Source organism: Leopardus geoffroyi, chromosome E1 (genome assembly GCF_018350155.1).
Source record: "Leopardus geoffroyi isolate Oge1 chromosome E1, O.geoffroyi_Oge1_pat1.0, whole genome shotgun sequence".
NCBI lineage: Eukaryota > Metazoa > Chordata > Mammalia > Carnivora > Felidae > Leopardus > Leopardus geoffroyi.
In genome coordinates, this window is record NC_059330.1 from 12,281,745 (window position 1) to 12,294,199 (window position 12,455).

General features: G+C 47.8%; 1 protein-coding gene across 1 annotated transcript in view; it reads right to left on the bottom strand.

Annotated features, from left to right (window-relative positions):
- Positions 1–12,455, bottom strand: part of USP22 (ubiquitin specific peptidase 22) — a 46,010-nt gene that overhangs the window by 11,989 nt on the left and 21,566 nt on the right. Inside the window, exons 3-7 of the mRNA XM_045487647.1 lie at positions 8,726–8,839; positions 6,825–6,926; positions 5,965–6,134; positions 4,801–4,948; positions 2,500–2,605 (exon numbers count right to left, since the gene is read on the bottom strand). Of these exons, the coding sequence (XP_045343603.1) occupies positions 2,500–2,605; positions 4,801–4,948; positions 5,965–6,134; positions 6,825–6,926; positions 8,726–8,839 (640 nt within the window). The remainder of the gene's footprint in view (positions 1–2,499; positions 2,606–4,800; positions 4,949–5,964; positions 6,135–6,824; positions 6,927–8,725; positions 8,840–12,455) is intronic.

Sequence of the window (12,455 nt, forward strand, 5' to 3'; positions counted from 1 at the left end):
CCTGACGTGGAGAGAACACCGACCAGGCACAGCCCCACAGCCGGACAGTGGCATTTAATGCTCTATTTAACAAAGCCGGTTTCCTCTAGTGGAGAGGTCTATTTTAAAGGACACAGAAAGGAAACTCACAGACTGGAATGTTACTACAAATATTTAAGCAGGGTATTGGGGCCCCTGGGTGGCTCAGTCGGTTAAGCGTTGGACTCCGGCTCAGGTCATGATCTCATAGTTTGTGAGTTCGAGCCCCGCATCGGGCTCTCTACTGTCAGCGCAGAGCCTGTTTGGATTCTCTGTCTGCCTCTCTCACTGCCCCTCCCCAGCTCGCACTCTTTCTCTCTTGCTCTCAAAAATAAACATTAAAAAAAATAAAATAAAATAAACAGGATATTAATCCAAGACAACCTCCTGCTGAAGGAGCTCAGCAACACACAGCCAACGAGGAGGTTCTTCAAAACTGTAAGTCTAGGGGCACCTGGGTGGCTCAGTTGGTTGAGCGTCCCACTTTGGCTCAAGTCACGATCTCACGGGCCCCACTTCTGCTGTCAGTGCAGAGCCCACTTCAGATCCTCTGTCTCCTCTGTCCCTCTCCTGCTTGCGCTCTCTTAAAAATGAACACAACTTTTAAAAAAGAAGGAAAAACTGTGAGTCTAAACACTGCTTAGAGCAATGGCCCACGATGACACAAGCTGTGTCACAGAAAACGGTGTTCGTAACAGGCAAACTGTTCCCCTTCTGGTATCTAGTCCATCCTATACAAAGCGCAAGTGGTAATCCCACAGGTTCTGAAATAATTTTAACGGATCATGACTAGGGTTTTTTAAAAAACTGAAAAAAAAAAAAACAAAAAAAAACCAGGAGCATGAGCTGAGGTCGAAAGGGAGGGTTCCTGCAACCTCGCCAGTCAGTGCCTTCTTGAAGCTCCTGGAAATAAAAGCTCTGCATGCCAAACAGAGGCTCCAGCTGTAAAGAATCAGAGACGCTACTCTGGAGAAAATGGAAAAGGAAACCGTAAAATAAAAAGCAACCCACTCTGGAGCACGTGTGCCAAGAATCTGCCGCGTGCGCCCCAGCCCCCCCCCCGGGAGGCAGGGCTCTTATTCAGCTCCTGGTGTCAGGGACACCGGAGAGCAGAGATGGGGGGGGAACACAAGAACAAAGGTGGCCTCAGCACGAAGGGCCGCTGGTCCCTGGGGACCCTGCTCTGGACGACCTGCTAATGTGCATCTTCTCTACTGGAGCCATTTTATCTCAACACATCTGGTGACTTGGCTGCTTACACTGAACCTCTCCTTCTACGATGGCATATTACCCAGCCATCAGAAAGAATGAAATCTTGGCATCTGTAATGACATGGATGGAGCTAGAGAGTATGACGCTAAGCGAAATAAGCCAGCCAGAGAAAGACAAATACCATGTGATTTCACCCCTATGGAGAATCTGAGAAACAAAACAGATGAACACAGGGGAAGGGGGAAAACAAAAGAGAAAGGGAAGGAAACCACAAGAGACTTAACTGTAGAGAACTGAGCACTGGAGGGAGGTGGGTGGGGATGGGGGGTGGGCTAGATGGGGGATGGTATTAACTAAGGAGGCAACTGTTGGGATGAATAAGTAATGAATCACTGAATTCTCTATCCGAAGCCTATTTTACCATACGTGTTAACTAACTAGAATTTAAATAAAAACTTTAAAAAAAACTATAAATTTTGAGAATTGTATGTTCCACAAAAGTAAAAAGTAAGTTCAAATCAAAATTATCAATCTAAAAAAAATAACAGAATCTGCTTCACATCTGCTTGCTGCTGCAGATGCTCCCCTATAAGGACCAAATGTTCTTTTTTTTCTCTTTTAACGTTTGTTTATTTTTGAAGGAGTGTGAGCAGGGAAGGGGAAGGGAGGGGACGGAGGATCCGAAGCGGGCTCTGAGCCGACAGCAGAGAGCCCGACACGGGACCTGAACTCACGAACTGTGAGATTAGGACATGAGCCGAAGTCAGATGCTTAACCGACTGAGCCACCCACGCGCCCCACCGAACATTGTATTTATCTGCACATCACCAAAAAGGCGCTGTGGTGGCACCAACTTTTAGCTCTAAATATAAAACTTTTTAAGTTTGAGACAGAGAGTACGCATGCGTGCATGCACACACAGAAGGGGCGGGGTGGGTGTGGGGGGAAAAAGAATTCCAAGCAAGCCCCACGCTGTCCACGCGGAGACCGACGTGGGGCTCCAACTCATGAACCACGAGATCCTGACCTCAAACCAAGAGTCACGCTTAACCAACTGAACACTCAGGCGCCCCTCTAAGTGTAAAACTTTTAAAAACTGTGCAGAACGCAGCAGTTTCGGCGGCTAAACATGTGCCACGATGTTCAACAAGCAGCACCCAGAGTGAAATCGGCCCTGGGGTCCCACATCACGGTCTGGCCGGCACGGCCCCGACAGCTTTCTGTGTTCCAGAAGAACCCTCGGTGCAGTGCGGGACGCCTCGCACTTACTGGCAGACTTGGCAGGTGACGTCCGACTGCAGTCCGCCCGTGAAGATCTGGTCTATGATGCAGTTGCAGTGGTTGGGGTTGTTGGCCTTCTTCCCGTTGTCATCACCTGGGGAAAGACCGCAGCTGTGTGATCTGCAGCTGTGCCCCCAGAGTCCGCACGTTTCCAGGAGCCACAACCCAAGGGGCAAGGCCATTCGCCTACAGAGGCGTGAGGAAGCCAGAAGTGCCGACGCTTTCGAAAGGGCACAGGAAGATACTTCAAAGAGGAAGACTTGGCGGGAAAAGAGGAAACAACCCGGCTGGCTTATTCTCAATTCTCTTCTTTGTCTCCACTCCCTAAGATCTGCTTGGCTTCTACCTTGGCACCAAAATGTATCTAATGCCCAATAGCTGGGGAGAGTTACGGATTCCCTTTTCCACGTATGGAATGACCGAAGAGTTTTGCGGTGGCGTGGCCCCGGTGGACTGTGCCTGTGGCGAGCCCAGGGAAGCCCCCCCTTCCCTGCGCTAGTCCTGCCCGGGGCCCTGACTTCAGGAAGTCCCTGTGCAGCACTCCTGCCGGTCTCTGCTCTTCTCGTCAGCTCCTGCTCTCCGGAACCTCAAGAACAGCTCTGCTTTCCTTCCGATCGGTTGGACCGAGACAAGTACTATTCCCATCCTCTCTACTTCGATGTGTGTGCACATACAGGGGTACCAAGCTTACGTGATGGAGCACGGTACACATTAAGAAATACTGTAAATACATACCATGGAACTTTCATTCAACTAGACCATGGGGATAGACTATTTGTGCCTATCTATATATATTATATATCAAAAAGGTTAAATTATTACACAGGAATAAAGGATGCCCATTAGGTCTTTTGACAGCAAGAAGACACAGAGGAAAATAAGCCAAAAGACACCGGATGGTCATAACCACACAAAAGAACACAGTCAAGGGCATGGCAGGCCTGGCTAACGGGCCTTCCTGTGTGCTGTGACCTAGCAAGGCTGAAGGAGAATTCTCATGACTGTGCTTCTAACGAGAAGAGCTGGACGTTTCTTTTGACATGTGAAATGGAATCATGTCAGAGAACGGGATCACAATCAGTGTATTGTTTTCATCACACGAACGTTGTTTTAACACCAGTGCATGGTCAAGCAGTTGATTTTCAGGATAGACTAATGCTGGTTACAGAAGTTTCCTGATTATCCTCAAATGCTTGGAATAATAATTTAATAATCTTACACAGTGGCTCTTTTCTGTGTGTACGTTGTACTTCGTGCTGGGAAACCAAACCCTACCCGAGCCACGAAGCACTGTTTCTTAGGCTTCCCAGGCAAGCACTGAAAGGATCGTGTGTGTGTCTTTCAGGAGAAAACAAATGAAGTACACAAAAAAGCCAGAACCCAAAGCCACCGACGGCTGATCGGAACAAGCCGCCTTATTTCAGGTTTGGCTTGCCTCTAAGTTGTAATGTGAGACAACACAGGGCATTTGTGAGAGCAGCTCAGTGACCCGAGAGAGGCTGGGAAGGAGCCGCAGGAGGCCGTTCAGCAAGACCTGGAAAAAGTGGACTCTGCTCTTTAACAGAATCCATGGAAGAGAAAAAGAGCCAGTCAGGAATCCCTTACCACCAGCTGTACCAGCCTGGAGGCCACAGGTCACCCCGGCACACTCCAGCTACACTGGGGCGTGCAACCTGAACGGGCCGCATCAGCACCGCGTGGGAACGCGTCAGGAACAGAAACTCCTGACCTCACTCCGCGCCCAGCAAAGAGGAACACCAGCAAGCCCTCCAGGGGCTTGCTGTTATTCGGCGGCGTGTTATTCGGTCCTAATCTCCTGTCCGCTGTCCCCTTCCCCAAAGTCTCAAAACCCACACGCATCTGAGACCCCTGAGGAGGCTGTGACCCTCTGGGGCTGGGCTGTGAGACAGAAGCCAAGATCCAGGGAGCTCCTAAGAGAGATCTGAAAAAGCCCTTGGCGGGACCCAAAAATGAACGTGACTCAGGGTCAGGGAAACTGCCAAGTGTGAAGGTCTGGTTTGTGTTCTCAGCTGTCTGGCTCCGTCAGAGCAATGACCAGTCCTTCTGGAGACCCGTGACGGGAGGGAGCTGGTTTTGATGGCGTCTGAAGCATTTTTACAGGCCCGCTGCCACGCTTTTGCACCCCAGCAAGGTCAGAAGACAGCACCCAGAACGTTTCCTCCGCCCTTAGAAACAAACTGTGAAGAACCTCTTTGAGGTATTAACGGCTGTTTCTTACGGGAGATGAAAACCCCACCAGGTCACCGCGGGCTGTAGCAGGCCCCCCACCTTTGCAGTGCCGGTGCAGGACGTCCAGCGCCGCGATGAGGAACTCGTGGGCATCCTGCTGCTCGTACCCCGCCAGGTGCCGGGCGTGAGTCCACACCAGGTGCAGCAGCTTGTACGGGATGTGGGGGGACCGGTGCCCAGAGTAAAACTGCTCAGACACACACACACACACAGAAGGAAATGGGGGGGAAGAAAAAAACCTGTCAGGAATAAATATCATCCTCTGAACCCAAAGCACACACAATAAAAAAAATAATTAACAACTGCCTAGAACTTCTTACGGCTACTCTGACAAAAAATGGTTCCAGTTTACTCCCCCCCACTCTGTTTATTTTGCAAACTGCATTTTTCTTTGGACTCACTGGACTTTTTGAATCCGTCCTCTCCCTTCCGTTTTCTACAGTTAGGCCAAAATGAGGAATTAGGAGCGCCCGGTAGGCAAACCAGGTGGGCAGCTGCTGAGTGGGAGTGAAAATGCTGCAGCAAAGGTACCGACAGAAACAGACGAGGCTCCTCTGCCGGACCCCGAAGTACATTCGGGTCCCGTCGACAACCAATGGGGCGGCCGAGCAACTTCAGCCCAGGCACGCTTTTTGGCCACTAGGCGCACAGGATCCAACTCAAGGATACCTAAGCCCTGTCACGCTCTAAGCGATGATCAGGGAGACAAGGACAGGCACGACCTGGGAGCAGCCTAGGATCCAAATAGGACAGAACCCGACGACAGAGACGTTCTGGTGAAGCACACTCAGGTCTAGCAAGGGAACAGAAGTTCCACTCTCCTCGAGAACAAAGGAGGGAAGCGGTGTGCGCGCCTACGTGCGCTGCTGTGAATCAGGACGGCAGACCCGTCCCCCAGAGGAGGGAAGCATGAGATGCCACAGTATTTACAGACAAATGTCTTCCACCGGCTATGCCCTTTTCCAAGGGCTCTTTCACATTCTCCCAGCCAGCAGTGTGCCTCAAAGTGATGCCTCCGGTCCCCACCTAACAGTTCCCTTTGGAAAAGGGCGATGTTCCATAGCAAGTGCATATGTTAAATACTCGCCGTGTGAGGTTTCAGAAATCTGCTCCCTTTATTCCGTCAGCCTTATTTTTTTTTTTTTAAAGGGAGAACACAAGTGGTGACAGAAATGTTACACTGCCAGAGTCAACGGCGCTCACCTCCTGAAAAAGCGAGGACATCTCACACACCAGACACGAGCTGGGGCTCTGCATTTCACACCGGTGCCTGTCGGAGAGGAAGAAGTCCCGCAGGAGCGGCGTGTGGGTGAGAGCCTGGACGATGCAGTTCATGAAGCACGTGTTTCCAAGGTTGATCAGCCCCCGCAGACCTGGGCAGGAGGCAGACGGGACAGCAGGGCTGACGGGCACTGAACTACAAGTCCCACTGAACCCCGATGGCACTGCTGTGCCTCCCTTTACATGTACATGCTCGTTGCCTTTCATGCATTCATTCAAGAGGCAAAAAGAAATGCAGTATTTTCCAATTGTTATGCCACTTTTATGGGAACTGTCCTGAGGAATGTTCACTATCACCCTACCCCTCACTTCAGCTGTTATATCTTGATAGAACTGCTCACAAATATTCTAGAACGATGGAACAGGTCAGAAAGGAGCCTAACAAAACCTATTAAAAAGTTTCTAAAATGTATTCTTGAAGTCTTACCCCAGAGAACCATCTCACACACATCCTTTTCTCTCTCACTGAAGATTATGTACAGCCTCCACTTGGTCAGAATAAACTTGAATCTTTTCCCAGGAGAGACCATCAGGGCCACGGGGCAGGGACCATTTCCGCCCATCACCATCAGGCACGTTAGGCCTACTGCAGCCCCCCACAGAGGACAGATGCTCCAGAAGTAGTTGGGGGTGGAGGGCAATTGATGGAATGAGTTATACACAGGTTTACAGAGAGCTGTACTATGAGGCCCACCTGTTCACATCCATTGTTAAGCCCAGAGAAGCAAGCTCACTGGCAGCGAGGACAGACGACCGGCTGCTCCAAACACCCGCCCACCTACCTATGGTGCAGTTAGAGGTGATCTTTCGCCTTTTCGGGTTGTGTTTCAGCAGTTCAAGCTCCCGTTTGGTTGGTTCCCAAGTTGAAAACTTCTCCCCAACGCCTAAGCGGATGGAAGACAGTTCCAGGCGCCATGAGCTCAAGTTTCATCAAGTGTGTTTATAAATAAAAGTGATGGTGATAGAATACTTAATCGGGTTGTATTTCAAAGCGGGGCATCCCATAACACGAGGTCTTTCTAGAACCATATTATATTGCAATGGGCTAAAAAGAACACTTAAAAGGAGTTTCTTTTAGAAAATGTGTGAATAAGCCGTTTCCCGTGAGAAAGAAAGCAATACCTCCAGTTAATGCCACAGTCACGCTAATGCCAAGATGGATGTTTTTTCAAAGCCTTTAATCTTTGAATAGAGAGCCTGTAGCATCAGCCCTGGGGCGGGGGGTGGGGGGAGGCAGTGCTGCACTTGGCACTTAGATGAAGGCTCTCCCGTGAACGAGTGAATTGACAGGGAGAAAATGCACTCGCTGTTTGAAAATACATGTCGAACAGCCAAAGACAATGGCGTAGATGCCACTAAGTGTCACACTTCATGCAAATACCGATTCACTCAAAGGTACTTGTTCCTTGCAACCTAAAATTTCTGCAAAATTTAATAAACTTTAAAAGATATAATATCTCATTGACGGATGGAATTGTAGAATGACTTTATGTAGAAGAGGTCGATTTTATTCTGGGACATGCATTTCTTAGCTCCTGTGCGTTAAATGTCCTTGCCAAAGAAATGGTATATTCGGACTTAGTGGCAATGTTACTAAATTTCTGAGAGGGAAAAAGAGTAGGAAGTTGGTAAAGAGACTGTTCTTCAGAAACAATCCTGATCACTGACAGTACCTGTTTCTATTGTTCCGCTCTCAAAAAATGGGGTTGTTTTAAAAGCAGAGCAATTGGGGGCGCCTGGTTGTCTCCGTCAGTCAAGCGTCTGACTCTTGACTTCAGATCAGGTCATGATCTCCGGGTTTGTGAGACCGAGCCCCACATCGGGCTCTGTGCTGACAGTAGGGAGCCTGCTTAGGATGCTGTCTGTCTCTCTCTCTCTCTCTCTCTCTGCCCCTACCCCACTCACACTCATGCTCGCTCTCTCTCAAAAAAAAAAAAAAAAAAAAAAGGCGGAGCAATTAAGGCCAAAAACTGTAAAACATATGTTCTCCTTGTGAGCAGTGATGAGAACCGTCACTAGTTGAGAAATGCTCACCAGCCACACGGGGTAAACTACACCTACTACCATTGAAACCTATGCACATCTGCCTAAAGAAAGAAAAACAAATCAAGGAACCAAAAAATACATCAATGAACAATAAAGAAAACCGCTGCATAATGTTTGTGTCCATCCCCGACAGCACCCCTTGAAGAGAGCCCGTGTGAGGCCAGGGAAGCGACAGCAACAGAGAACCCCACGCTGGTACCACAGCCACTGTGAGAGCAGAAAACATATACTGGTCTCTGCCCCGGGTTGCTGGCACAGAGCTCCCCAAACTCTTGTAACCTCCTAAGTGATAAGAGCGTGAGCATTAGGAGCAGCTTCTGTTCTAATGAGGTGACTCTCGGTGGGTTCCTGGAGGCGGCTGGTTGCCAGAAAGACCGAGCCTCGATGAGAAGCTTGGAAGGTTCAGCTCCCTCCCCACGCACCTGTCTGGCCAGTCACCTGACCTGCCTCTCGCCTACAGGAGGGAGGGAGCAAATCAGAACCCAACCTGCAAAAACCTAGCTGCGATCCTAGCTCTCTAACACTCACTTTCTCCTTAGATGTTGGTCTTTCTCTTGGGAAGTTCTGCCCTTCAGACACACGGGGGGATGCAGGACTAAGAAACAAATCAGGCACACAAATCTAGGCCAAACCAAACCTTGCATTTTCCAAGCCTTCCGCTGTTCCTCTTTGGCAATGATTTCCATGTCTTTGTCGTATATGTAGTCCTGACACAAAAAGCAGTAGATCCCTCCATACATGAGATCTATGGCTGCAAAGAGAATGGAGGGAAGAGATCAGATTTAATTATAAATGTACAGGTAACGCTTAAGGTCACAAACGAAACTCCTAAGTGTTTTAGACATTTCACTGTTTATACCATTTCCCTACTCTCGAATCATAGAACCCACCTGTTGCAAAATGATTGGTCCCTCCCATTCAGACCTCTATCCCAAGCAGGTGGGGTGTATACTAAGCAGGTGTATTTTCCCCGGAAGTTCCTATGAAGGGCTGAAGAACCCAAGAGAGGGGTCAACGTCCACATCTCACAAAGAACCTAACTCTCAAGTATCAGGACCTTCTGTCTTTTCTCTGAAAGAGTGGGTTTTTTTTTGTTTGTTTTTTTTGTTTGTTTTTTTTTTTAACGTTTATTTATTTTTGAGACAGAGAGAGACACAGCATGAACAGGGGAGGGTCAGAGAGAGGGAGATACAGAATCTGAAACAGGCTCCAGGCTCTGAGCTGTCAGCACAGAGCCCAACGTGGGACTTGAACTCACGGACCGCGAGATCATGACCTGAGCTGAAGTCGGCGGCTTAACCGACTGAGCCACCCAGGCGCCCCAAGAGTGGGGTTTTTTTAAACACAGGGGAATTTTATTTATTTATTTATCTTGTAATGTTTATTTATATTTGAGAGAGTGAGAGAGAGAGAGTGCCTGTGGGGAGGGGCAGAGAGAGAAGGAGACAGAATGAGAAGCAGGTTCCAGGCTCTGAGCTGTCAGCACAGAGCCCAACATGGGGCCTGAACTCACAAACTGTGAGATCATGACCTGAGCTGAAGCCAGGCGCTCAACCAACTGAGCCATCCAGGCACCCGAAAGAGTGGGATTTAAAACAAGGGAAAACTTTCATGGAGTACGATCAGCTCCTAAGGATTCTCGGCCACCTGACACATAAAACCGTTTTACTATATCTAGAATTCCTACAGGATTACAAAAAGGGACACAACAGCCACCGGCCTACTCTCGCTTCAAGGACAGCTGTAAAATACCCTCTAACCAGAGAATCTTGACTTCCTGACCCACAGAGCTGACTGCTGCTCTCACTCATTTTCTCAACCACCTCATCTATAGAACCCGGCCCTTAGTTACTACATTAGAAAGGAAGATAAAGTCCTTTAAGCACCTGGAAGAAAGGTACTATCTCCACTCAACGGTTAAGAAGAATTTTTTTGGCTGAGATTCACCAAGATGTTTGAGAGGCAATGCAGCACGGAGGCAAGAGCTTTACAGATTTACAGAAACTGGTATTAATCCCAGCTCTGCCATGTACCTTTATGGACCACTCCACTTCTCTGAGCCTCAGTTTCCCCTTTGGTATAATGGTGATAGTAACAGCACTAACACCTCATGGGTTTGTGTGGTAATTTTGTAACGTCACAGTACACCTAGTATACAGTAGTGTCTTCATAAATCACAGCTCTGATCACATTCCGTGCCTTAAGTTACTATGACACAGATCGGTAATACTGTGGTGGATCTCTGAAGTCCTCTGTAGCAGGTGTACGAAGGCTCAGTTTAAGAATCACAATCTGGGGCGCCTGGGTGGCTCAGTCGGTTGAGCGTCCGACTTCGGCTCAGGTCACGATCTCATAGCTTGTGAGTTCGAGCCCCGCGTCGGGCTCTGGGCTGACGGCTCAGAGCCTGGAGCCTGCTTCAGATTCTGTGTCTCCCTCTCTCTCTGCCCCTCCCCCGTTCATGCTCTGTCTCTCTCTGTCTCAAAAATAAATAAACATTAAAAAAAAATTTAAAAAAAAAAAAAAAAAAAAAAAAAAAGAATCACAATCTACCCCTCGCCCCTCCCCGCAAACTGACAAAATTCCTACAAATTCTTTGAAAGTCCCCATCAAAGCTCTGCGGACAGCTCGGTTCCTCCTCGGGACTTCGTATTCCTTGAATGGGAAAAGTTCCTGGTGTGGAGATACCAAAGCCAGAGACAGACTACAATGAGGTGGTACAGAAATTTTCAGGAATGTAGAGACATTCGATACAAAATATGCCAGGGGTGCCTGGGTGGCTCAGTCAGTTGAGATTCCGCCTCTTGATTTCAGCTCAGGTCATGATCTCATACTTCGTGACATCGACCCCATGTCAGGCTGTGCACAGACAGCATAGAGTCTGCTTGGGATTCTCTCCCCCTCTCTCTCCCCCACGTGCTCTCTCAGTCTCAAAATAAATAAATAAACATAAACAAACAAATAAAGTGCCAAGCATGCAACCAACAGCCCAACTACCAGCCTGGGGAAGGCATTTAAACATTTCAACGTGTGTTCAACTCGTCCTAGACAAGCTCTTCTTCAAGGCACCTTTCCACACCCTTTCCACACCCTTCACTCACTGTGTAAAATGAATGAGGTCAGCTGGGGTGCCAAGACCACTCAGTGGGGGAAGAACAACCTTTTCAACAAATGGTGGTAGGATGACCAGAAATCCAAAAACAAAAGAATGAAGCTCAATCCTTACATCATATACAAAAATGAACTCCGAATGCATCAGCAACCTCAATAAAATGCTACAAGTATAAAACTAGTAGAAGAAAACATAGAGGCTAAGTCTTCATGACCTCAGATCTGGCAATGGACTCTTAGGTTTGACAACAAATACACAAGCAACTAAAGAAAAAAATAGGTAAGTTGGACTTCATCAAAACTAGACTTTCTACACCAACGGATGTTATTAAGAAAGTGAAAAGACAACCCACAGAATAGGAGAAAATATCTGCAAATCATGTCTCTGCTAAGGATTCACTATCCAGAAGATATATACATATATCTCCAAGGTGTGTGTGTGTGTATGTGTGTGTGTGTGTGTGTGTATTTCCAAAAACTACACACACACACACACACACACACACACACACACACACACACACATATCTCAGAAAGTACAACAAAGAGACAAACAGCTCAACCCAATTAAAAACATGAACAAGTGACTTGAATAGACAGTTCTCCAAAGAAGATATACGAAGGACCAAGAAGCACATGAAAAAATATTTACCATCACTGGTCATTAGGAAAATGCAAATCAAAGCCACAATTAGACACCACTTCACACCCACCACGGTGGCCAGAGTTATTAAAAAAAGAAAGAAAAGAAGTGTCGGTGAGCATGTGCAGAAACAGCAACACTCAGGCACTGCCGGCAGGAACGTAAAATGGTGCAGCCACTGTGGGCAAGTTTGGTGGCTCCACAAAAAAGTCAACACGGAAATATCATATGACACCGCTAATTCGCTCTAGCGAATCCGCTCTAGGTATACATCTTAAAAAAAGGTAAACGTATGTCCACATAGAAACTTACACATGGATGTTTATAGCAGCTTATCATAAGGGCCCAAAGGTGGAAACAACCCAAATATCCATTAATGGATACAAAGATAAGCAAAATATGGAAGGTCCACACAATGGAGTGTTACTCAAACATACAACGCACGGACTACTGACACATGCTATGGCGTGGATCGGCCCTGGAAACATGCTAAGAGAGAGAAGCTGGACACAAAGGGTCATATACCGTATAATTCCTGTTATGAAATACTCAGAATGGGCAAATCCAGAGAGACAAAAAGCAGATTAGCGAGTGCCAGGCGTTGGAGGGAGGGAAG